At 41.3% G+C, this 26,271-nt stretch overlaps 1 protein-coding gene across 5 annotated transcripts in view; it reads right to left on the bottom strand.

Moving 5' to 3' along the window:
- AMBRA1 (autophagy and beclin 1 regulator 1) overlaps positions 1-26,271 on the bottom strand; it is a 179,340-nt gene that overhangs the window by 68,479 nt on the left and 84,590 nt on the right. For all 5 annotated transcript variants that reach the window (XM_049617294.1, XM_049617312.1, XM_049617321.1 and 2 more), the window contains 2 exons: positions 25,805-25,885; positions 25,279-25,379 (listed from right to left, as the gene is read on the bottom strand). In XM_049617294.1, coding sequence (XP_049473251.1) covers positions 25,279-25,379; positions 25,805-25,885 — 182 coding nt within the window. The remainder of the gene's footprint in view (positions 1-25,278; positions 25,380-25,804; positions 25,886-26,271) is intronic.

Raw genomic sequence — 26,271 nt, 5'->3', positions numbered from 1 at the left:
GAGAGATTCTGTCAGAGATGAACCATCTGAACACGGCAGGAAACAGAATATGGTAGAGCTGGAGAGAAGTAAGTATCCATAAAAGGATACTAGCACCTGTGGTCAAGAAGAATGTTGGCGGCCTTAGCAAAACAAGGAGGGGGAGAACACTATAAAAAAGAAAGTCTGGTTTTTGACACATTAAATAGAAGATGACTGCGGGCCATCACAAGTGAAAAGAATTCATTAAAATGTCTGTTATTTTCATTAAAGTGACAATTCAGAAAACTGCAGACAAAAGCAAATAGGAAAGCTGGAGTGGAGCTGGTGGTCGGGAGGAAAGGGAAGCTGGGAAAGGAAAGCTTTCAAAGGCAAGTGAACACTGTTTAAGAGAGGATAGTTTTTTGGTTTTTTGTTTTTTTTAAACATTTATTCATTTCTGACAGACAGAGAAAGACAGGGTGTGAGTGGGGGAGGGGCATGGAGAGAGAGGGACACACAGAATCTGAAGCAGGCTCCAGGCTCTGAGCTGTCAGCACAGAGCCCGATGTGGGGCTCGAACTCACAAACTGTGCGATCATGACCTGGGCTGAAGTCGGACGTGTAACCAACTGAGTCACCCAGGCACGCCAAGAGGATAGTTTTTTAAAACGTTAAACACAAAATTACCAAATGAACCAGCAATTCCACTCCTAGGTATATACCCAAGAGAACTGAAAACATGTCCACACAAAAACTTGTACATCAACATTCACAGCAACATTATTCATAACAAGTCAAAGAGTGGAAACTGCTCAAATGTCCATCAACTGATAGATGGGTAAATAAAACGTGGTATATCCATACAATGGAATATTATTCAGCCACAAAAAGAAATGAAGTACTAACATATGCTACAACATGGATTAACACTGAAAACATTATGTTAAGTGAAAGAAGCCACATACAAAAGGCCACATACTGTGTGATTCCATCTATGTGAAATGTCCGGCAGAGGCAAAAACAAAAGAGACAGAAGTAGCTGCCAGGAACTGGGTAACAAGAGAGGAATAAGAAGCCACTGCTAACGGGTATGGGGTTTCTTTGTGGTGTGATAAAAATATTCTGGAATTAAACAGTGGTGATGGTTGCACAACTCTGTGAATATACTAAAAACCACTGAAGTGTACATTTGGAAAGGGTTAATTTTACATGTGAATTGTATCTAAGTTAATAAAAAAAGAGAGAAATTGGGGCGCCTGGGTGGCTCAGTCGGTTAAGCGTCCAACTTCAGCCCAGGTCATGATCTCACAGTTTGTGAGTTTGAGCCCCGTGTCAGGCTCTGTGCCGACAGCTCGAAGCCTGGAGCCTGCTTCTGATTCTATGTCTCCCTCTCTCTCTCTGCCCCTCCCCAGCTCATGCTCGCACTCTGTCTCTGTCAAAATAAATAAACTTAAAAAACAATTTTTTTTTTTTTTAAAAAAAGAGAGAAATTAAAGAGAATGATGGGGACTAGGAAAGTCGCTAACTGAGGAGCTAAATCACTGTGAAGGAATAAAAAAGGTAAGAGATCATCCACATTCTTATAGATCAGTGGAGAGCACGTCAACAGAACCAGAGTAAAGAGGAAATCTTAAAAAAAAACCGCTTAGAACACTCAGCCTAACTATATATTCTTCAAATATCTGTCCCAAGAATTTGAATCAGCTCTAAAATCACTTTAGTAAGGAATAAAGAAAAGGTTTTGTGAGCTTTTAATTAACTTAATAGTATGCACTGAGTGATACCAATATATAGGAACTTAACCAAACTGCAAAGTTTTACAACCTACACTGCATCAATTAATTAGGGAACCCAAACCTCGAACATTCAGTTGACTTAGAAAAACATGAATGTTACACTCTCAGGGCACAGAACAGTGCAAAATACATAGGAAGTCCTCAGACACGTGTTGAATGAAGGAATGTTGGCTGAAAAACAGTGCTGCCTTCTGTGGGTATGTGAACTGTAAGAACAATGGTGAGAAGAATGTGCAATAAGCAGTGTGTGCTAGCAGTTATAAAAAACACGAAGGCCCATACATCACTCTGAAGGAAAAGGAAGATGTAATCGAACGTTCAATTCAATTGGTTTAGGCTTTGTACATCTATACACACAGCTGTAACATATTGCAATTTTAAGTACCCCAGGTAAAAGTTTTTATTGTATGTTAAACTCTCTAGCTCCCAACCCTTCCTTCCCACAATGAAACCACCATTTTCATGACAGCATTTTTTTTTATTACTATGAATGTTTTAGGAATGTAACCCTTGAGTTATATACAGCGAAACAGGCTGTGGCAGAAGCAATGAGACTCAAAATATGAAAAAGACAAGGTTCCTGACTTGAGGGAACTGATAATCTAGCAGGAGAGAGAAGATATGTATGCAAATATGAGAATACAGGGAAAATATTGAAAATATTGAAAATGTACACCCTAAGCACAATGTGAAGGTAAGTTATCTTGATAGTAAAATAAATCTAGGAGTGAGACACAGCAACACAGATTTCATTTTTTAAAGTTATAGCCATCTAACATCCATACTTTGTATTCTGATGTAACTGATCACTGTGATTTATGCTTGTTCTTCCAAAATATATAGCAAAATACCTTTACAATAATCAGTTATACAAGTACAACCTATAGTATCTTCTGAGGAAAACTTCATTATTTTCTAGATGCTTATCATGTGCCAAATGTCATAGTAAATTCTCACTCAATAAAAGATTCTCATTAAATTTTCATAATTACCTTAAAGGAAGTGTGGTTATTCACTAGACAAATATTTATTGAGTGCCTACTTCATGTCAGACCATCAACAAAACAGACAAAAATTCCTGCCTTCATGGAAATTACATTCTGGGAGGAGGAGAAACAGAACAGAAATGAGTTGACCACATGGCATGCTGAATTATGTCAGGTACCACAGAGAACTAGAAAACAGGGAAGAGAAATGGAAAATGCAAGGTGTGGCGGATTGGGAATTTAGGGTAGTTGCTGAAAGGCCTTATTGAAATCCCTCTTTTACAATGAGGAAACTGAAGCTCAGATAAGTTAAACAACTCTCCCAAGGTCACCCAGTTAGTAAGAGGTGAGAGGAAATTTAAATTCAGCTGCCCTTATTAAGTTGACCTCTCCCCAAGCTAGTAATAAATTCAGTTATAAAAGTTTACTTTAGCAGATATTTCCTTAAGATTATATTGGTATTTTTAATCTCCCAAAGGGGTTAAGGAATAACTTTCTATTTCAGTATTTGAGGTTCCATTTCACATCCACAGTAACTTTTATAAAGCAGTCGTGAGTGGCCTCAGATCTTCGGCTGACAATAGATTCTTGGAAAAGAGAACAAAATAATAATGAACCAGGGATAGGACATTTCATGGACTACATTCAGCCTATGAGAAGATGATGCACAAACCCTGGACAGGTCCCACCTCCCTCCTTACTGTGGCTGTGACTACCCACCTCTATATTGTTCAAGACGTATTTATTTTATGTCCCAAGGGTGCCTAGCACAGATGCCCTTTAGTGACTCCTTTTATTAAGCTGGGATGGATCCTTTTCAGCCACCTGAGCCCACCTCTTAGCATTGAGGTGTTCCTGTCACTGGAACATCTAAAGTTGGCAGTCCCAATTGTGTCTCAAGTAGTTCACGTACTGCAAATAACCTGGGTGCAAAGGCATGTATCTACTTTTATCCATTTTGACTTCAGATAACATCTTTTCCAAAGAAAGTCAGAGTGCTTTGCCATTTCTTCCTACTCAATCCCTGGAAGGAACATGACAGTGAGCACCACATCCTCTCCTGTCAAGTGGACAAAGAGACTAAATGACTCACTAAAATTATATAGTGAATTATTAAAGGAGCCAGAATGACAACAGCCAGGCTGTCAACTTTCTAGTTCAGCTTCTAACACACAACATCAGTAGTTCCCAAGTCTTTCTGTGTCCGCAACATACATTTGGGTACTATATTTTGAGGCAGTATATTTGACGGGATTAAAAGACAACACAACACTGAAGTCAGCAATAATAAAAATGCAGTCACTATTACAATAATCTCCCAAAGGGGTTAAAATTAAAAATGTTAACAGTGCCTCAGGGTGCCCATCTAGTGGACTCTGGTTCTGTGTCAGTGAAGAGACTATTCTCCCAAGCCCTGACCGTTTGTTCACCTACTCACCAGGCTAACTTCTCCCATGCTCTGGAAAACACAAGCTCTTCCTTTGGCACCAGCCTCTTACCCCCTCATACCAACTTGTATCCTACTCTAGAACACATGTGTGATTTCCTCATCCCCTAAATCAACAATTTTTTTTTAAAGCAAAAGTGCGTTGTACACGCTGATCTAAACTCAGCAGCATGCCAGTATGCTAGGCTATGCAACAGCCTGCCTTCAGGAAAGCAAAGCTGTCAACTAAGAAGTCAACTCAAATTTAGTGGTTAATTAAAACTTCAATGCAACATCACAGGGAAACAATCAATTGACAAGCAGTGCCAAAGGCACTCATTAAGGACTGTATCAACCTGTATCACGTCAGAATGACAGCCCCTGTGAGCCACGAAGAGACAACTGATTTCATCTATGGAAGCCAAAGCTGGAAGGTCACTATACCTCTCCAAAAGAGCTTGTTGAGGAAAAGGAGACTACCGAAGTCTGGTTTGAGTGGTAAGAACTTCAGGTGTGGTTAAGAGACACAAGGAAAATTAGAGAACTGATAGCTTGCATTTCTGTAACACATTTCTCTTATAGAATAAATGTTCTATTGACATCTTTTGGGTAAAGCTTTGTAACAGAACAAAGTTAATTATTTTCCTGTTACTTGTGGGGGAAATACGGTGATGTAACGATCAGGGGTAGGAATCATATAAAATCTAGTACTTCTGGATACAGAGTTAATAACAGTGATTCAAAGTACGGAAAGGTAAAAAAAATAATTGAACCTGGAAGGCTTTTTTTTTTCATTGAAAAATATTTATTGAATGACGCTCAGTAGAGTTGGGGATGTGACAATAAGACAGACAAGGTTCTAGTCCATTCTTCTGGAAAGAAGCACACAAATGATAAAGAGTAAATAGTTACTGGATAACTACAAATTGTGGTAATGACTTTGAAGAAAACAAACAAGATAATAACATTTATAGAGGGATTGAAGGGGGATGGTTAGGAAAGGCTTCTCTGAAGAGGTGAGTGTGAAGCCTGAGAATCAGTAGTGTAGAGAACTAAAGGGAAGAGTGTTCCAGGCAGAGGGAACAGCAAGTGCAAAATTACATGCATCATTAAGTGGAACAGGTTAATTTTCTTGGAAGTTTTGATAGTAGTTATGAAGTATACATTTTTAATTTAATTTTTAATTTTTTTAAACTTACATCCAAATTAGCACATAGTACAACAATGATTTCAAGAGTAGATTCCTTGGGGCGCCTGGGTGGCGCAGTCGGTTAAGCGTCCGACTTCAGCCAGGTCACGATCTCACGGTCCGTGAGTTCGAGCCCCGCGTCAGGCTCTGGGCTGATGGCTCAGAGCCTGGAGCCTGTTTCCGATTCTGTGTCTCCCTCTCTCTCTGTCCCTCCCCCGTTCATGCTCTGTCTCTCTCTGTCCCAAAAAATAAAATAAACGTTGGGGGAAAAAAAAAAAAAAAAAAAAAAGTAGATTCCTTAGTGCACCTTACCCATTTAGCCCATCCCCCTTCTCACAACCCCTCCAGCAACCCTCAGTTTGTTCTCCAGATTTATGAGTCTCTTCTGTTTTGTCCCCCTCCCTGTTTTTATATTATTTTTATTTCCCTTCCCTTATGTTCATCTGTTTTGTCTCTTAAAGTCCTCATATGAGTGAAGTCATATGATTTTTGTCTTTCTCTGACTAATTTCACTTAGCACAATACCCTCCAGTTCCATCCACATGGTTGCAAATGGCAAGATTTCATTCTTTTTGATTGCCAAGTAATACTCCATTGTGTGTGTGTATACATATACATATGTATACATATATGTATACATACATACATACATACACACACACACACACACACACACCCCACATCTTCTTTATCCATTCATCCATCAATGGACATTTGGGCTCTTTCCATACTTTGGCTATTTTTGATAGTGCTGCTATAAACATGGGGGTGCATGTGTCCCTTTGAAACAGCACCCCTGTATCCCATGGATAAATGCCTAGTAGTGCAATTGCTGGGTCGTAGAGTAGTTCTATTTTTAGTTTTTTTGAGGAACCTCCATACTATGTTCCAGAGTGGCTGTACCACCTTGCATTCCCAGAACCTGGAAGGATTCTTAAATATTTCCCAGCACTTAGCATAGGACTTAGCACACAGAAGTTTAAACGATATTCCACTGAATTTAGTACCTACAAACTTGAAAACAAGACTATATGATCCATTTGAACAGCAACAGATGGAGTAGTAAAATCAGTCAGTTTTGGTATTTTTTCCTGGTGATTAATTTCATAATGAAGATAGTAAATATTAGAACTGAGGTAAAATAGTTTCCAATGAATAAGAGAATAAACGAGTAATTGTTCTGTGGTATATGATAAATATGAACAGAAAAGATCCATTCATATACTTCTCAATACAAAAAGAAAGTCTAATTTCTATCTCAAATTCTACCCTTTGACCTATTGGAGCTATACTGTCTGTTGGACAGAGGGAGGAGGAACCTACAAAGCATTAGTATGCATTTTAGATTCTTCCCTATGGCTAGCAGACAAGACTAAGGCTCAAGGAGAGAAACACAATACTGGTTCACTGAGGATGCCTTATCCCCATCTACCTTTATCTAAGGAGATCCTGGACATGGTCTTTAGAGCCAGAAAGATGAAGGAGGGGGAAGGAAAAGTCAAGAAATTCAGAAAAGCAGAAGAGCCTGGGTGGCTCAGTCAGTTAAGCATCTGACTCTTGATCCGACAGTGCAAAGCCTGCTTGGGCTTCTCTCTCTGTATCTCAAAATAAATAAACAAACAGTTAAAAAAATCATTTAAAAAAAAGTCAAAAGAGCAACCATACAGTAAGTATATAGTTGAGAAATGGAAATTTAAAAACTCAGCTTGAGATGGTCCATAGATCTGTAACAGGAGGAGGGATCACACTATGTTCTCATAGGCTCAACCTGAGAACCTGGAGAAGAGTGGAGAAAATGAGTGGGGATGGACTGAATACATCTTTACTTTTTTTTTTTTTTTAAGGTTTATTTATTTTAGAAAGAGACAGACAGACAGAGTGTGAGCCAGGGAGAGGCAGACAGAGGGAGACACGAACCTGAAGCAGGTTCCAGGCTCTGAGCTGTCAGCACAGAGCCCAACACAGGGCTCGAACTCACAAACTGTGAGATCATGACCCGAGCCAAAGTTGGATGCTCAACCAACTGAGCCACCCAGGTACCCCTTTACTTTTTTTTTTTTAATGTTTATTTATTTTTGAGAGAGAGAGAGAGAGAGAGAGAGAGAGAAAGAGAAAGAGAGTGCAAGTGGGGGAGGGCAGAGAAAGGGACACACAGAATCTGAAGCAGGCTCCAGGCTCTGAGCTGTCAGTGTAGAGCCTGACATGGGGATTGAACTCACAAACCATGAGATAATGACCTGAGCTGAAGTCAGCTGCCTAACCGACTGAGCTACCCTGAATACATCTTTAAATGGAAAAACACCTCTTATCAACAGCAGTAAAATAAATAAAGTATATTAGATCCTCCTGAGAGTGGAATAGTAACCCAATTAACTTTAAACCCTAGTCAACCTAAGTGGCAGGCAGCCTCCAGGGCCCAATGCTAGGTATAATCTGGGATTCAAAGGATTAATCATGATTAAGAGAATTCAAACTTTTGGTTTCTCAAAACAAAGCAGTATGGGTGACTCCTTGATATTTCCCAATGTTCAACATTTAAGAATACCAAGCCAAAGAAAATCATAAGTGAAATAATCAACAGTTTTAACACCCAGGTCCTAGGTTGAAGAAGGAACAGAGAGGCATCCATTTCTCTGGGAGGTAGGCTGAATCTTAATTTCACCTGTACTCGTTTTATAGTATTCTTTGATTGAGTTTATTAATCTTACAAAAAAAGCCCCTCCCATCACAAACACAAATGAAGGAAAGACACAAACACAAACACAAATGAAGGAAAGACAAGGGAAGACATAAGAGGAGCTCTGAGGATAATTCAATTTGTCACAATTAAAATCTTCAAGATTAAAAAGTCTCACATTGGCCTTTATTATTTTTAGAGGTTATTTATTTATATTGAGAGTGTGTGTGCATGAGCAGGGGAGGGGTAGAGAGAGAAGGAGAAAGAGAAACCCAAGCAGGCTCCAAGCTGTCAGTGCAGAACCTGATGCTAGGCTCAAACCCACAGAACTGTGAGATCATGACCTGAGCCACGATCATGACCTGAGCCAAAATCAAGAGTTGGAAGCTAAACCAACTGAGCCACCCAAGCACTCCCGCACATTTTCCTTCAGAGACAGGGCTCCTTAGGCCATTCCCAGTTTGATAGTTTGTTTCAGTTATACTCCCTACACAAGTTATGAGTCACATAAATTGTAAAATGTAAAATAGTCAAATTGTGACCAACATTGCTTATCTCTTGATATAAGAATCCCATAATGGGCGCCTGGGTGGCTCAATTAAGCATCTGACTTTGGCTCAGGTCATGGAGCCTGCTTGGGATTCTCCCTCTCTCTTTCTCCCTGCCCTTTCCCCTGCTTGTGTGCCTGCTCACATGCACACGTGCACACTCTCTCTCTCTCTCTCTCAAAATAAATACACTTGAAATGAAATGATAAAATACAATACAATACAATACAATACAATACAATACAATACAATAAAGAATCCCATAATTTCTTGCCATACACTTTTCACTTTTACTCTAAGGTCTCAGATCTGGATGGAGGTGCAATGGGAGGCTGTGACATTCAGAATAAGGAGGGCAAAGAAAGCAGGCATCTTTTTGTTTGTTTGTTTGTTTGTTTGTTTAGAGGCAGAGAGAGGGAGAGAGAACTCCAAGCAGGCTCTGCACCATCAGCATGGAGCCCAATGCAGGGCTCAAACCCACAAACCGTGAGATCACGACCTGAGTTGAAACCAAGAGCCAGCTGCTTAACTAACTCAGCCACCCAGGCACCCCCAACCTTTTTTCTTTTTAAAGTAAGCTCTATGCCCAATGTGGGGCTTGAACTCACGACCCCAAGATCAAGAGTCACATGCTCTACTGACTGAGCCAGCCAGACGCTCTGAAAGCAGGCATCTTAAAATAAAGGATATCCCAAAATACCAAGATTATTTTTTCCAGGATTGCTAAACTCTAATGGCTTTTCTTCGGGTGTCAGAAAAGAGCACAATCTCTCTCTCTCTTCAGAACTGCATTAGCTTTTCTGAAAAAAGCCCCTTTCCCACTTGGGAGAGACACTAATAACATGAAGGAAAAGGTAGACAACTCTACCTGGTGCCTGAAAACAAAGACCAATAAGTCTGTGCTAACCAAGCTTAAAACACAGAGTACCTGGAACTAATAGTAGAAAGGGACATGAAGTTAAGGGGAATGAACAGCCAGTCAGCCTTTCTTTCACCATTATAATCTCTAATTTCTCTCTTACTTCCACCAAGTGGCAGCCTGAGAAATTCTATAATGGAGTCCTAAGGACAGTAGTTTAATGGGTCAGGTGGGGACAGGTGAGGTCTGGAAACTGCCATCAAAGCAAGCTCACTGTTTTCACTTAGATGACATATTTTAGGGGTGGCTTGGGTTGGACAGTAGTGGTAGAAAGGTATCTAAAGATTCCCAAGGTAACCCTTGGTGCTGCCTGCTTCGGATATCCCTAATAAGACCTTAAAATTCTTCTGAGGTTAAGACATAGGTTAGAATAGCTGGAAACTTCTTCAGAGCAGGTGTTCCTAAGCTATCTCTGTAGTCTCCTCACCTAGAACAGGAGGGTGGAGAAACTGGGTGTTCGAAAAAACTTATTTCAGCTTTGCACTGATATTTTCAGTTTTAATTAGTTTACCTAATAAGCAACGGAGCATTTTACCACTTTCCCCCCGTCACCTCACTTCAGCAGAATCAATGAAAATAGTTAGACCAAGAAACACTCTGTGGCTTTTATAAGCTCTCAAATACCTCTTATGTTAGCTGTACTCATTTTGCCTTAAAGAAAATCAAGTTCATATTCTGTGAGCCATCACAGATAAAGGTAAAGGTAGGAGGAGAAGGGGACCCAAAGACCAAAGGCAGAAAAAGGAAGGATAGTGGTGGGATCTCATCACCACATACTCGGGGCCTCTTAGCAGGCCAGAGGAGATAAGCTCTTTGCACAGTCCGTACATTTCCATTCTTAGTGCTGTTCTTCCTTTCCAAGGTGCACCGTGGCACCACCTCCTCTTAGGAATGGAATCTGCATTCCTCCCTTCCCAGGCTCAGCTGAGCATGTCACTTCTCTTCACTTTCCAGCAGCAAACATGGTCACACACACACATTTCAAATAGTGGCAGCAACTCCCTTTCTGCTTCATGGTCATTTCATAAATTTGGCTAAGCTTTGAGGCAGGGCAACGAGCTTTTGTTTTTTTAGAGACACAGAGCAGGAGTGGGGGAGAAAGGGGGGGCGGGGGGGGAGAGAATCTCAAGCAGGCTCCACGCACATGGAGCCCAACACAGGGCTCGATCCCATGACCCTGGGATCATGACCTGAGCCAAAATCTAGAGTTAGACGTTCAATCGACTGAGCCACCCAGGTGCCCCGTGAAGAGATGTTTAATAAGCTGGACGATGATGATCTCATAAAAGCCAACTGAAATTTCCAATGATAAGTACACACCTCTCTTGTTCATGGGCTGCCCTATTTTGAATAAAATTGCCCACCACAAAATCCAGGGCTCACAAGCAGCAGAGTGTACATCCTACCGGCCATTGAGATGGTTCTGAAAGAACATCAAGGAAGTCCTAAAAGAATCACTGGTGAGCATGAAACTGTCTCTATGTGCCTGAGGTCCAATCCACGCATTCACATTTGGAGCCCATAAAATCAGTGTGTGTGTGTGTGCGTGTGTGTGTGTGTGTGTGTGTGTGTGTGTGTGTGTGTCTGTCTGTCTGTGTTTCTCAGCCCCATCAATCAGGTCAAAAGAAAGCTAAGTCCTGTGTTTGAGAGGAACTCAATTCTAGTCTCTCCCAACTGCTGGTGTAAGAAAGCACAGTGTGCCACAGTGACTGGGCACACAAAGATCCCTTGCCTCAGTTTTCAGGAACTTTTCTTCCAAGTTGCTCCTGTTAGAGGAGCTGTGGATTATAAATGATGCCACAGGTACAGGTTCACTGACAGCCAATTTAGTAAGTGCTCGTACTGTTAATTCTGCCAGTCTTACTCCTACACAGAAATACACGTGGCCCCAAGGGGCCCAACCACCCACAGAGCTCTTCTGAACATCTTTTCACCCTCTAGCACAGAAAAATATATCCCAGAAAACACCCAAGAAAAGAGAAAAGATAAGGTAGTTTCTCTGAAACATTATGTCTAGAAAACCAGGATCCAGTTTCCTATCTGGATGTCATTTCTAAATTCATGTCTCTCAGAACAATCCAAATACTGATCTAAGCCAAGATGTTTCTCTGAAGTTCCAAATCTGTACATCTGTATCTTTTGGTATGCTGAAACTTTCAAGTATATGTAAGGACACTTAAAGAAGCAACTAGTTTAGAGTCAGCTACCAGGCTACCACAGATCTCAAAAATCTACTTAGTTGTGGTACAAAGTTCCAGTAATTGCCCTTAATGAGCCCTCCCTGTATTTGCACCATTGAAGAGCGTCCTCTCTGACTCCAGGCTTAAGCCACATGGCTTGCTTTGGAAGAACAATAAAAGTGACATAACCAGAGACCAGAAAAGGGCCTGTGCACCGAGGCCTGACTTCTGTTGTCTGTCTTTGGAATCCTGAGATGCTACAATGAAGAAGCAGGAATTAGCTTACTGGTGAACAGAAAAGAGATAAATCATCTCAATTGAGGCTAACCAGCCTGCCAACTGCCAGATATGTCCATGAAGTCATCTGTATGTTAGTTTTCTATGGCTACCATTAGAAATTACCACAAACTTAGTGGCTTTACATAGATTTACTAGCTTTCAGTTCTGCAGGTCAGAAATCCACAATGGGTCCTATGGGGCTAAAAATCAAGGTGCTGGCAGGGCTGTGTTCCTTTCTGGAGGCTCTAGGGGAGGATTTTCTTCCTTATTCATTTGGGTTGCTGGCAGAATTCAGCTCCTTGCAATGGTAGGATTGAGGTCCCTGTTTCCTTGTCATTGTTAGCTGGGGCCACTCTCACCTTCTATCACTGCAATGTCTTTGACTATCCTGCTTTTCTCTTCCACTTTTAAGGGCTCCTGTGATTAGAATGGGTCCATACAGATAATTCCTCTCCCCACCTCAAAATCTGTAACTTCAATCAGATTTGCATAGTTCCTTTTGCCACAGAAAGTAACATATTCACAGGCTCCAGGAATGACGATGTAGAGATTTTTGGCAAGCCATTATTCTGCCTATACACCAAGACTATGCATACCCAGCCAAGCCATCAACTGACCACAGACGGTAGCCAAGTTGGCCCAGACCAGATAAACTACACATCGAACCCACAGAGTTGCGAGAAGAAGAAATGCTGTTTTAAGCAAGTAAAGTCTGGGGTGGTTTGTGAGGCAGGAAGAGCTAACTGATGCAATGGCCAAGGCTACCCCACTCTTTTTTTTTTTTTTTTAAAGATTTTAATTTTAGTAATCTCTACACCCAATGTCGGGCTCAAACTCACATTTGAGATCAAGCCCAAAATCAAGAGTTGCATGCTCTACCAACTGAGCCAGGCAGGTGCCCCAAGGCTACACCACTTCAGAGGGGTCTGTGCAACGCACAACCTGATAACATCCATCTTTTCCCCTTCTCTGCTCTAGTTCAACAAGCACGTCTAAGAGGCCACCAGCAGTTTTCTGCTCTCTGAATCATAACACAAGACAATTAAATTAGTGTTGCTTCTTCTTCCAGTCCAGATCTAGAGATTATTGCTGAAATGTAACAAGAGTCAGCCTTATTATCTCAATAGAACCATAGAGAAGCTTTCTGATCCATGACCAGAAGCCACATACATAAAAAAAAACATATACGCTAGAAGCCTTAGAGAAAGATTTGAAGGAAGGGGGGGCATCTTTTTTTTTAAGTTTATTTACTTGAGAGAGAATGTGTGAGACAGATGGGGGAGGGGCAGAGAGAGAAGGAGAGAGAATCCCAAGCAAGTTCAGCACTGTCAGTGCAGAGCCCAATGAGGGGCTCGATCTCACGAGGAGTTAGATCATGACCTAAGGTGAAATTAAGAGATGGATGCCTCACTGACTGAGCTACCCAGGCATCCCAGGGCCATCTTTTGATAGAGCAAAAGCTGTTGATGGAAGAGGGAAATTTCACTGCTACCCAACCATCTCTCCTCTACATAAAGGCCAATGAGGGCTTCGGGGCACAGCCTCTAAGCAGGGGTCTCTAACCCTTCATTAGCAGCAAATACATTTTCTCAAATGGGCTCTCCCTCAAATTTGCTGATACTTAAAGGTCTGCAAAACTTAAGTAGAAGGAAAATGCCAATAGCAAGTTAATGTCCTCTTTGCTCTTTTGGCTGACTTCCCTGCGCCTGGGTCTTGACTATTAATTGAATGCTATTCGGATTTCATCTCAAAAACAAATGAGGATGGAGACCAGAGGCCTGCCTTCCCCAGACTGATAAGAGCAGCACAGTGCAATTATACCCGAACAGCTTTGTTTTGGAATGTAATCACCGCCCCAGCCTTCTTCCCAATGGGATGGCAACAGTGTAATTACCTCTTCAGGATTCATTGTTTGGGAATGTAATTCTACAGGGCCCCCTTTGTAGGGGAAAGGAGCTGCAACAAGAATATAACAGAATTCGTAGCCCCCTCCCCAGTAGTAGTCTTGGGAGCCGAACAAATTATTTTTGTTCTCTTAAAGTAAAGCCAGAGTTTAAATTTCAGTCTGTTTTTCTACCAACAAGGAGTCTCCCATACCCCATGATGATTCTATTTGAAAAGTCTCAATCTAAAGCGAGACTGCCTGAGTCCCACTTCCCACTCTGTCAAGTACTAGCTGTGGTCTTGGGCCAATTACTTAATCTCCCTATGCCTCAGTTTCCTCATCTGCAAAAATGAGTAGTAACAGGACATACTAGAATGTTGTGAAGATTAAGTGAACATGTAAGAAGTGCTTAGAATAGTACCTGACATATAGTAAGTGCCCTTGGATTTGTTTGTATGTCTTAAAGCACATTTGAAACACCATATTCCACGGCCATTACATTTGCAAATGTGATCTAACACCAGCTCATGGTCAAATCTAAGCTTGACTTACCATGTTCTTTCTTTCCACAACCCCTTTTGCCAGTTCAGCATGCAGGGAAATGTTGGATAATTTTAAGTGCTGTTAATGAACTAGCACAGTCTCTGAGCTATATGCCCAGGTAAAACTTCACTCTAATTGGCGGAGTGACTGTATTTCCATGTCATTCCTTTATGTTACTAGTCCAAGGGAAACTGTAATAAAAAGATTGTTGTTAGGGGTGCCTGGGTGGCTCAGTTGAATCACAAAGGCACCTAGGTGGCTCAACTGGTTGAACCTCCCTGACCCTTGATTTCATCAGCTTAGGTCATGCTTTCATGGTCATGCAACCACACCCCATATAGGGCTCCCCACTGAGCATGGAGCCTTCCTCAGATTTTCTCTCTCCCTCTCTCTCTACCCCTCCCCCCCTTCTTTCTCTCTCTCTCTCTCTCTCTCTCAAAATAAAAGACTGCTGTGGAATCTTGCTGTTGAAAAACTAGCAGGCATTACCAAAAGGAGCCATTGGTAATATGGCAGATTCTAGAGAAAATTTACCTTTCTAGCCAGATTTATTTATGAAAACAAAGGATATACTTTCCTCACGTGCATAACGTACACCTCGCCTTTCTCAACAGTACCCTGTTCCCACTGGGAACTTTGACCTTCTACATTCTGTCCACTTTTCTGTCTGTTCCTTGGACAGACCAGTTAAATTCTCTGCTTAGGAGAAAATGCTTTTGGCTTGTGCTTCACCAGCCATAAGCCACAAAAATAAAGATCGTGAGTTTATTGCCAGGCAGGCATACCCCAAGAATACAGTCCCATAGCTCAAGCCAACAGGAGTGAAGCTGGGTCCCTTTTGCATGGCGCATATAGCTGCAGTGAGATCGGCTTAGGACAAACCAAGGGACTCATTTCAGTAGCCCTGTAATAATGAAAAGCTGTGGTTACAGGTTAACTATCTGGCTCTGGGGTGAAAATTAACTCCTAGCCAAAAGAAACACCTCCAGGGGGTCTCAACACTCCAAAATGTCCCTGGTCACCCATCTGTAGGTGCCTCTTTCCACATTATGTCTTATACCAAGATATCCATGCTTGTTCTTGGCTTCCAGCTGAGTGGCACAGGGACCCTGGGGAAGAGTTGGCCTTGTGGATCAGCAGTTGTTAAAGAAAGGAAATTAACACCCACAGGTTGGCTCTACTTTGGTAAAGAGGGTGAGAGGTGCTGTCTGCCAGCTCCCATGGCATTTCCAGCCAGTTTGGAATAAATGAGGCTGCTTGAGCTCATAAAAAGAGAAAGAGAAAGAAAAGCTAATGTGAGCTCAGAGTTTTTAAAAGGAGGAGGTGGAAGGTTAGCATGGTTTATTAGCTTTCGGCATTTACATTGATCATGTGGGTAAAACTGATGGAGTAGATGCGACAGCATAAGGATTGTTCCAAGTCTTTCCGGGTGTTGTGGAAGATCTCTAATCTTGAATAAAGTGGAGACTGTCTGGCTGCTGTGTCCACTAGGAAATATGGGCACTGACCTCACATTTAGCTTTTTTTTCCTCACATCCCCTCTGTAGATTTCTATATTATATCATTTGTTTTGAGGGGTTGCAAAATATGTCAAAGCAAAACCAATCAGAACCTAAGAAGAGGGAAGTAAAGGTTCTGGCATTACAGTGAATACTTCAGATTAGAGGCTGTCTTCAGGTGGCACCTTCAAAATGAGTAGTATTTCTGAGGAGTACACACAACCACGGGTCTTAATAAACTCTGAGATCACTCTAGGTCTGGGGAAGCCTCAGAATACAGAGAACTTAAAAGTACAAGTAAACAGTGGGGTCTCAATCCAGATATGCGGATGCTAATACTTCTCTTTTGGGGAGGAGAAAGAGGAACAGGTGGGAAATTAGTTAAGAAGTTGGGGGAGAGGTTATAGGTCAAGTCCTTCTACTTTCTGCTGCAGAAATACTGTAAGGTGCTGAACTCTCACAGCCAGCCTTCTGTTTATACATCTAGTTTAGCATTTATAGCATAATACCAACTTAGTAGATGTTTTTAGAGGGCAGAGATCATGTCGTGTTCACCTGGATACCTGGATACCTAATACTGTGCTGTATAAACAACAGAAGCTTAATAAATGCTTACTGAATCAAAATGGCTGATATACCAGCTGAGCACCCTTTAGGTAATTGTGTATTCATTCATTCTTCCCCATTATTAAAAGCTCCACATGAAGAAGAGTTATACAACAGGGGCTCACCAGCACTAATGTATGTTGGGTTCCTGGTATTACCACCACCTCATGTCTTCCCAATGCCTCTGTCTCTGCATCTGTTCCTAGCTCAGTGAGTTCTCAAGTTTTAAAATACACCAAGATCACCAAAAAGACTCTTTAAAACACAAACTCCTGGGTTCTACAATCAGAATTTCTGATTCAGTGGGTCTGGAGTAGGGCCCAAGGATATGCATTTATAACACGTTCCCAGCTAATGATGCTACGGGATCCAGGAAGTACACTTTGAGTATCTCATGTTGCCATGGTTACACAGAGGCAAACACTTGGTCTGCTGAGTAGATGCTTATTTTATTAATACAAGTTAGGGACAGAAAACAGTTTGTCATATGCAAACTCCTCTATTCTTCCCCACTTGGGTGACATGACTAATGGCAACAGGTGACACACTAGACTGTCAAATTATCAACACAAGGACTCTCAGGTTACCATCTGTTGGTGCCATAGAGCAAAAGGCCCACAGTATTTTCAACTCACTGACCACAGCAAAAGGAGGAAAAGCTCTGCTTGGGACCCAGGAAGAGCACCATTTGGGAGAAGACAGAACAGTGGCAGATCAGCAAGGTTTTAATCAGTGAGGAGACTGGCACCGCTCCAATTCATACTGGTCTCCAAAATTTATAATAAAAATAATAGTAATGATAATAGCTAACATCTACTGAATATTTATTGTGTGCCAAAAAAATACTATTCTAAGTGTCTCCTTAATTTCACTCATTTAACTCATTTAATCCTTAAAACAATCCTATAAGCTAAGTACTATTCTTATGCCCACTTTACAGATCAAGAAACCGGGGCCCCAAAAGGTAAAATAAATTAACTGAATTAATACTGTTAGGAAGTAGCAGAATGAATATCTGAACCTAGACAGTCTGGCTCTGGAATCCAAACCCTTAAACATTTTGCTATACTGCCTCCCAAGCAGTATATACTGTAACCGGCAGCTGTCCTTCCCAAACTTCACTTATTGATCCTCATAGACCTATTTAAAAAAAATGGGGACATGTTGAGAAGTTCTTCAAACTGTAGCAAAAGACATAAATCCTTGGTCCGAGCCAGGTTTGAGCCGTATCCTCCTTAACTAATCAGGATTGGCAGTTAAAGTCCTAGGGGATTTATTAAATTTGTTTTTTTTTTTTTTTTTTAGTAGCAGGGCCAAAACAAATAGAAAATCAGGCCACTCCCTGGCTAGACTGTAAACTCCCTAAAGGCAGAACTATTGAATTCTTTCATAAGACCCAAAGTGCCTTGAAAAACGCTAAGCATTTGGAAAGTGCTACACACACTTCAAAAGGACAGTACAGGAAGGGCATAGTTTAGTGTGAAGCATCAGTGGGGAAAGATCCAGAGGAAATTTCCTGGGGGAAAGACAGAGGCACAGAAAAACTTAGTCACGTAATATAAAAGGGACAGAAAAGTTCATTGACAAAGCCCAATATTTTCCTCTAGAAAAACCTGAAGCAGCACAGGCAATTCAGCTTAGAAACTAAGACCCAGGGTCTCAGTAAGCACACTTTTCACTAGTGGTGTTAAGGAGATGCAGTGAAGCGTTGGGGTAGAATGGACCCAGACACTCCAAGGACCGGTGGACACCAAGTAAGTCAAAGTCCTGGGTCCTGTAAGGCATCTGGGAAGGCTGGGTTCTCTGGAAGGGCTGCTGCATTTACTTCTCTGTTTCCCAGGCAACCAAGCCAGCCCCTTATGGCCTTCACTTTCATCACTGGAGCAGAAGGAAAGGTAATTGGGTTAATTATTAAAGGAGCACTAGCTACGACCACCACCACTAATTGTCCATTTATCTGGGGTTTATAAACAGCCATCTTAATTGATGCTGAGTTGCAATGTGTCACTCACTTTATTTGCCTGGCTACTAGGTACCAGAGAGGTATAGGACATGGAGATAAAGGGTCTAACACCAGAACTATTATTCATTTCTCTTCATATTCATTTAAGTATGCCATGATGACCCTCAAATGCACTCGCTACTGTTCATCTTTCCCAGATTTGTCAATTTACGCAAAGATCTAGTATATAGTAATTAGACAATGTGTTGCATTAAAGCACTATGATATTGGGTTGAGAAATCAAGCTAATTCCTAAAAGTCAGCAAGCCCAAGGCCCCAGATGCTCACCAAATGGCCAAACTAGAGCAGACAGGCCTCCTACAAGTAATTCCTTGAGGTACCAGGGAAATAGGGAACATCTAAGAGAGAGGACAAGTGTTTTTAATAGAGAGGAGAGAGGCAAAAGACAAACAAAAATAAAGTTAACAAGGAAAATAAAAGTCTTACAAAAGAGGTAGCTCTGTCTTATCCACAACAGGCAATAAACAGAAGGATGCCTGGGACATGAGATTATATAAAGCAATTATTCTAACACTGCATTGCTGGGTTTGTAATATATATAGATGCAATATACATAACAACAGTAGCACAAAGGAAAGAGAAGGGAATACAACTATAGTGTAGCAAAGTTTCTGTATCTTACCAGAATTAAGTCTGTATTAAGTCTGAAATAGATTCTGACAAAAGACAGTTTAAAAATCAGTAAAGAGATTAACATGGTACATTAGAAGATATCCACTTAATATTAAAAAAGTAAGCAAAGGAGAAACAGGAACAAAAAAGACAAGAGAAATACAGAAAATAGCTAAATGGTACACAAAAATCCAACTATACCAACTACATTAAATGTGAATGAAATAAATAATCCAATCAAAGGTAGAGATTGTCAGGCTGGATAAAAAACAAAAATCAATAACACAAGTTTGAACTGCATGGGTCCACTTAGATGTGGATTTTTTTTGATAAATACAATACAGTACTATAAATGTATTTTTTTCTGGGGCACCTGGATGGCTCAATCAGTTAAGCAGCCAACTTCAGCTCAGGTCATGATCTCGTGGTTCGCGAGTTCAAGCCCCACATCAGGCTCTGTCCTGACAGCTCAGAGTCTGGAGCCTGCTTCAGATTCTGTGTCTCCCTCTCTCTCTGCCCCTCCCCTGCTCTGTCTCTGTCTCTCTCTTTCTCAAAAACATAAACATTGAAAAACAAACAAAAAACATAAAAGAATAATAAAAAATAAATGTATTTTTTTCTTCCTTATGATTTTCTTAACATTTTCTTTTCTCTGACTCACTTTATGATTAGAATACAGTATATAATGTATACAGTACAGAAAATAACGTATTAATCAACTGTTTATGTTATTGGTAAGGCTTCCAGTCAACAGTAGGCTATTAGTAGTTAAGTTTTGGGGTTTCAAAAGTTATACATAGATTTTCGACTACATGGGGTCATGCCCCTAACCCCTGTATTGTCCAAAGGTCAACTGTATATGTTTTCTATAAGAGACATACTTTAGATTTTTAGATTCAGAAATATATATTGAAAGTTAAAAGGATGGAAAAATATATATATCACATAATCAACAGCCATAAAATAGCTGGAGAGCTATACCAACATAAGAAAAGTTAGATTTCAAGACAGTATTACTAAAGACAGAGGAATATTTTATATGATAAAAGAATTAATCAGGAAGGCATAACAACTATAAAAATATACGTACCTAACAACAGGGTCTCAAAATATATGAAGTAAAATGTGACAAAACTGAAGGGAGAAATACACAATTCAGTAATAACTGGAAATTTCCTTAACAAAGGACAGGCCAACTAGACTGAAAATCAGCAATGATATACAAAACTTGAACGCCACCATCAACCAAGTAGATCTCCTTGGCATCGACAGCACACTCCATGCAATGAAAACAGAACACACATCCCTGTCAAGCACACAGGTAACATTCTCCAGGACAGACCATGTGCTAAGCCATAAAACAAGTTTCAATAAATTTAAGATAATTGAAATCATATACCCCAGTGACATTAAGTAAGAAATCAACAGAATGAAATTTGGTAAATTCACAAATATGTGAAAATTAAAGCACACTCCTTTTTTTTTTTTTTTTTAATGTTTATTTACTTTTGAGAGAGAGAGAAAGAGAATATGAGCCAGGGAGGGGCAGACAGAAAGGGAGACATAATCCGAAGCAGGCTCCAGGCTCTAAGCTGTCAGCACAGAGCCCGATGTGGGGCTCAAACCCACAAACCGCAAGATCATGACCTGAGCTGAAGTCAGATGCTTAACCGACTGAGCCACCCAGGCGCCCCAAAGCACACACTCCTAAAAGTCTAGTGGGTCAAAGAAGAAATCATAAGAGAAAAATTTGGATGACTGGGCACAAAGCCATCTCTAGCCCAGGGCACTTGACCAGGTCTCAGTGACCTGTGGCAAGGAGCAAGAAAATCCTGACACTTCCCACTGATTTTAATCAAAACACTAAATTAAGTACATCAGGCCCACATGTGCTGGGAACAGATGATCATTAGGATGAAAGTCAAAAAGATTAGGCAGGACATATAACTAATACCCTGCATTATCCAGGTCCCTATCCCTCAGAAGTTTTTTTTCTTCCAGTAATTACCAGGAAGATGTCAAAAGCCAGAACTCCTCATTTCACTTTTATGAGACCTCAAACATGCAGAAAAATACCGTAAGCTTATGAACCTTTTGGCAGTTACTCCCTACTTGAACTCAGACAAAACATAGCACAGAAGATTATGAGTCAGGCAAACAGACCTGGTTTAAAGTTCTAGGTCTGCCTCTCACTGTGTTATATTGGGCAAGTGACCTAACTTCCCTGAATGTCAGTTTTCTTCCCTGCAGAATGGAACTGCACCATCTACTTCACAGGGTTGCCACAATGTTTTATAGGAGGTCATGCATGGGAAAGCACTTAGAACAGCACGTGGCCCATAGTAAGCGGTCATTAACTTCATGTCCTTCTTTGTTATCAGTGGCTGTTATTACTAAAAAGTCAGCAGGGGGAGCTCCCCAGACTTCTGTGTGTTTCCCAAAAAATATACCTGGTAGAGCTGCAGTAGCTTTAAATTCACTTATATCTCTTTAAGTACAGGTTCAGAACTTGTGCTGCTAAAGAAGAGGCAAGACGTGGATAAATGGGTGACTGGAGGCCACTGGCAACCTACAGAATTGGGGGGAGGCACCAAGATAAAGAGGAAGAGATGAAAATTAACAATCAAAACACTTCTCTGTAGTAGCTTCTGTTTTCTATTATCACTCTCAGGCTCATGTGGGAGGAAGTAGGCAGAATGGATCTTAATTTTCTGCAAATCCGTTTTTGTTGATGACTCTGAATGGCTTTGGCTACCATCCACTGGAGACTCATTTGTCACAACAGTACTGGTCACACCTCCTAAAACTAAAGGTGTGTATATGCTTCACCTCTGCAAAAAGGCATTCACCTTTCAAAGGGTCTGGCTTTATGTTTGGAGCTAAGAACCAAACAGCAAGATTCAGGGATGGTCAACCATCTAGCCTTTGAGCTACAGGAGCACAGGAGCCATGCCTATTATTCACTCTGGTAGCCTAGAACAGTGCCTGGTACATAGCTACAAAACAAATACCTGTTGAATATAATTGTGTTGAGACCATCACAACTGCAATCCAATCACACAAGTGAAAGGTGCCTCTCCAGGAAAACTAGGAGCGCTTACTGCTAAAAGCCCAAAAAAGTCATTACTTTAGGAGCTCTATTACAAGATCACAGTAAGTGTAATAAAAAGCAAAACATCTGTGTCCAGGAGGGCAAGAAGGCTTAGAGAAAAGGCTAGTACATAATGATTTTCTTCAGCAAGCACTGCTGGTTCATAAAAGGCTACGTCTAGAAATCACTTAAAACAGAGGAATTAAAGCAAGTAAGAAAAACCCTGAATAACTTCTTCTAGATTAAGGTCCTTGAAGAAGAACGCTATTTTGACGCTCTGTCCTTTAAAATAACTGTAGGGAAGCAGACTAGGAGACTCTGGAGTCCTGCTGCCTGGTTTTGTCCTGGCTCCCCAACTTCTAGCTGTATTACTCTGGACAAGTTAGCCTTCTGGGCTTTAGTTTTGTCCACTGTTAATTAGGTAATAGCACCTATCTCAGGATTACTGATTTACTGGTAAAGCACTTAAAATACTCCCTACTATACAGCAAGTGCTCAATAAATGAGAGACTTTTGGGGGTTGTTGTTATTATTATTATTATTAAAATGTCCTCAAGAGAAGAATAAAAGTAATACAGCTGTCAACAGAATCTAGAGGGACACCCAAACTACAGGTACGCCCATTTCCTGAAAGTCTGTGTTACACCGCTTCACTTTTACAAAAGGCCTACAATCGTATTTGTTTTCACTAACTGAAGAAAATCCAAAGAGGATTCTGATTTTCACTTTAATGAAAAAAGGCAAAAGTGAAAATAGCGTTCAGCGTTTGTTTTATAGAGAGCTATTGCAGAGGCAGCATGCACCCTGGGCATCAAGCTGCCATAGCTTTGAACTGTGTCTGTGAGCACATTTGTGCTTTATCTCTATTTTTTGCATCCATTAGCAAGATGTGTCTTAAAGTATGAGAAAAGCCTGAGAGAGGTTATTTTTGGGGTCTGGGTACACTAAAAAATTTTGCCATATAAATTAATGGTAATTGCTCCTTTGCTTTGTGTCATTTTGGCTTGTGAAAGGCTTTATAGGAACACTCCGGGGTTTTTTTGTTTTTTTTTTTTAAGTTTATTTATTTCGACAGAGAGAGTGCATGAGTGAGCACAAACAAGGGAGGGGCAGAGAGAGAGAGAGAGAGGGAGGAAGTGAGGGAGAGGGAGAGAGAAAGAGAGAGAGAGAGAGAGAGAGAGAGAGAGAGAATCCCAAGCAGGTTCCGCATTCCACACTGAGCCCAATGTGGGGCTCGATCTCACAGACCCAGAGATCATGCATGACCTGAGCCGAAATCAAGAGTCGGACGTGTAACCAACTGAGCCACCCGGGTTCCCCAGGAACACTCTACTTCTGAATAGCAGAGGAAACCTGTATCTACAAATGATGAGGCTTTTAAGAAAAGACCAATAGGTTCTCTGTAACATGTATCTTGAGAAAACAGAAGAAACTAGTTAATTGTGAAAGGAAATCATCTGCTAACCTAACTCAAGTGAGATTCTTAAGAATCTAGATTTCCTTCCCCTTGAGATACTTGGCATCCTTTGTTAGAGAACTTTTCTCAGTAGATTTCATATCTCTAAACAACTGCCTGCTAGAACACAACCCCAACAGTCAAAAGTATTCATAAGTGAAAGTGGGCCGTATGGGGATCAGACCTCTAGGCATAAAGTAGGGTAACAGGAAATGTAGGTAGAGTTCTTAAATCAAAAGAAGAAAAAACATACAGCTGTTCCCACGAAAAGCTAAATGCCAAGGAAATAGATTTTCCAGCAGTAGAGGAGCAGGAGGTGCTGTGTGGGGTGGTGGAGGCAGATGTCTGGAACAAAGGGTGGAGAAGAGCTCTGTAGTATTGCCTGGCAGCAAGTGATTATCTGCCAGGGAGGAGCTTCTATGTGCCATTAGCCAAGCCACACAGAAACACCAAGCATGGAGAGGCATAGAGGCATGGGGTCTTTTACCAAATAGGGCCAGAGGTCCTAGGACGAGGTTGTCAGGAGACCATGCTATAGTCTGCTCCCCTGGCAAGGTGGGCCTACAAAGTCCTGGTGTCTAGCAGAGAAACCACTGAGGTTTCTGGGATTTCTAGGCCTTGACACTGGGGTCAAGGATAGTCCTGCCTAGGGGAGGCCAGATCCCATGGCCTTCCGGATGTCACAGTAGCTTGGTTAGAAATCACATTCTCTTGGGCTGACAGTGCCACTGCCTCACGGAGATCCCTTCCTACCTTTAACCACCACGATGGACCAGGTTTTCCAAAACATAATGTCTTTATGAAATTTTTAATAGATGCTTATTAAAGACACACATAAATGTGGATTCATTTTTATACCTTTTATGCCTTTACATACATAAATACAGAGGTTGGCAGTGAAGGTGAGGGGGAAAAGGAGGAAAGTGCATGATGGGGAAATAACCTTTGTCAGGAAAAACCAGAATTCTGCTTTGTTTCCTTCTCTAGACACTGCCCAGAAGCAGGAGCATATACCATGTATGACAGCCTGGTCACATCATATATCTTAGCCCATAAACATGGGTCACTAAGCTATTCAGTCACCATAAAACTGCCTCAGCTGGGCTTGTCCAGCCCATTTTCTGTTTCTGAGATCTCTGAGCCAGCTCTATGGGTCTCTTCTCGTCCTTCTCTGGAAGATTCCACAGTGCCTGGAAACTCCATCTACTGGCAGATGAGTGAAGGGTTGAAGAGGTGTGCATTAAGCTCCTAATTAAATCACAGGATCTGGTTCATGAGTATCTCACCAACCAAAACATGAACAAGACACCTTTATCATTCAATTAAAAGCATAGCCAGAATCTAATTGCTGGATTAAGAAATAAGTAGTTTAAACAATTTTTTGAAAAAAAAAAAAAAATGAGGAAAGTGGGAATGGGCAAGATAAACAGCTTTGTTCCATCCTAGTTTCCTGCATTGAAGTGAGGAACTGAGTATAAGACCTCAAAACAGTTTCAGCCAGATGCCAAGAGGCCATCACATCCACATAAGTAAAGGAAGGGACAGCTTTATCTGGCTCCTCGCCCTTTCAGCTTTTCAAAATTCAAAGAAACACCTCCTTACCTGCCAGGACTCTGTTAACAGAAGAGTGAGTAGCCAAGCCAGGCTGTCCACGTTCGTGAAAAATCCCTGCGTAAGGCAAGTACTCAGGCAGCAAGAAACGCCTATAAGAAGGAACCACGTGTGAAAAGCCTATAAAAGACTACTACAACACAAAGGAGATATACTATCCACCTACCCCCAAAAATCAAAGCTAAGGGATCCACTAAACCTAGGAATCCACAGAAGCCCAACACGGGGTAAAAATTGCTGGGATTTATCCTTCTGCAGATTTGTATCTCCTTCCTGATCTTTCTTCTGCAGTTTTGCGGGGCTTCTAATCTTGAATAGGATGCTCCCAATGCCACTTGTCCATCTCTTTTCATTGCGGCCAATCATCTCCTGTCAAGTCATTAGGTGGCAGGGCTGGATTATAGGCTCACTAGGAAATAATTTCAGATATGGAATCCAAAGCTCAGAAAGTAGGTTTAAAAATGAAACGAGGCTCTCATAAAGGCTCCCTCATAAAGGCTAACTACCAAGTTCTTACCTTGGGACAAAACGTCCAAGTGAAGGTGCAGACATCCGGGCATTGCGTGGAGCTCGGTGCCTGGATCTGTCACCATTGTCCCTGGAGAAAACAAAAAGACTACATATAAGAGAGTCATTAAAGCAGAACCAGATAATAGCCCAAAAGACAAACATCCCCTAAACTAAGTTCCTACACTTAGGTGAAGATCCCAGAGAAATGAGTCATCTGGTTGCTTACTAATTTGGATGGCACATTAATATACTACAATTCTGAGGGAGCCTAGATGGCTCAGTCATCTGAGCATCTGACTGCAGCTCAGGTCATGATCTCGTGGCTTGTGGGCTCAAGCCCCACATCAAGCTCTGTGCCAACAGCTCAGAGCCTGGAGACTGCTTCGGATTCTGTGTCTCCCTCTCTCTCTCTGCCCCTCCCCCATTTGCACATACACTCACTAATCTCTCTCTCTTTCAAATAAATAAACATTA

Source organism: Panthera uncia, chromosome D1 (assembly GCF_023721935.1).
Source record: "Panthera uncia isolate 11264 chromosome D1, Puncia_PCG_1.0, whole genome shotgun sequence".
NCBI classification, from domain to species: Eukaryota; Metazoa; Chordata; class Mammalia; order Carnivora; family Felidae; genus Panthera; species Panthera uncia.
The sequence above is the reverse complement of the archived record's forward strand: the minus strand, read 5'-3'. Positions and strand labels throughout refer to the sequence as shown.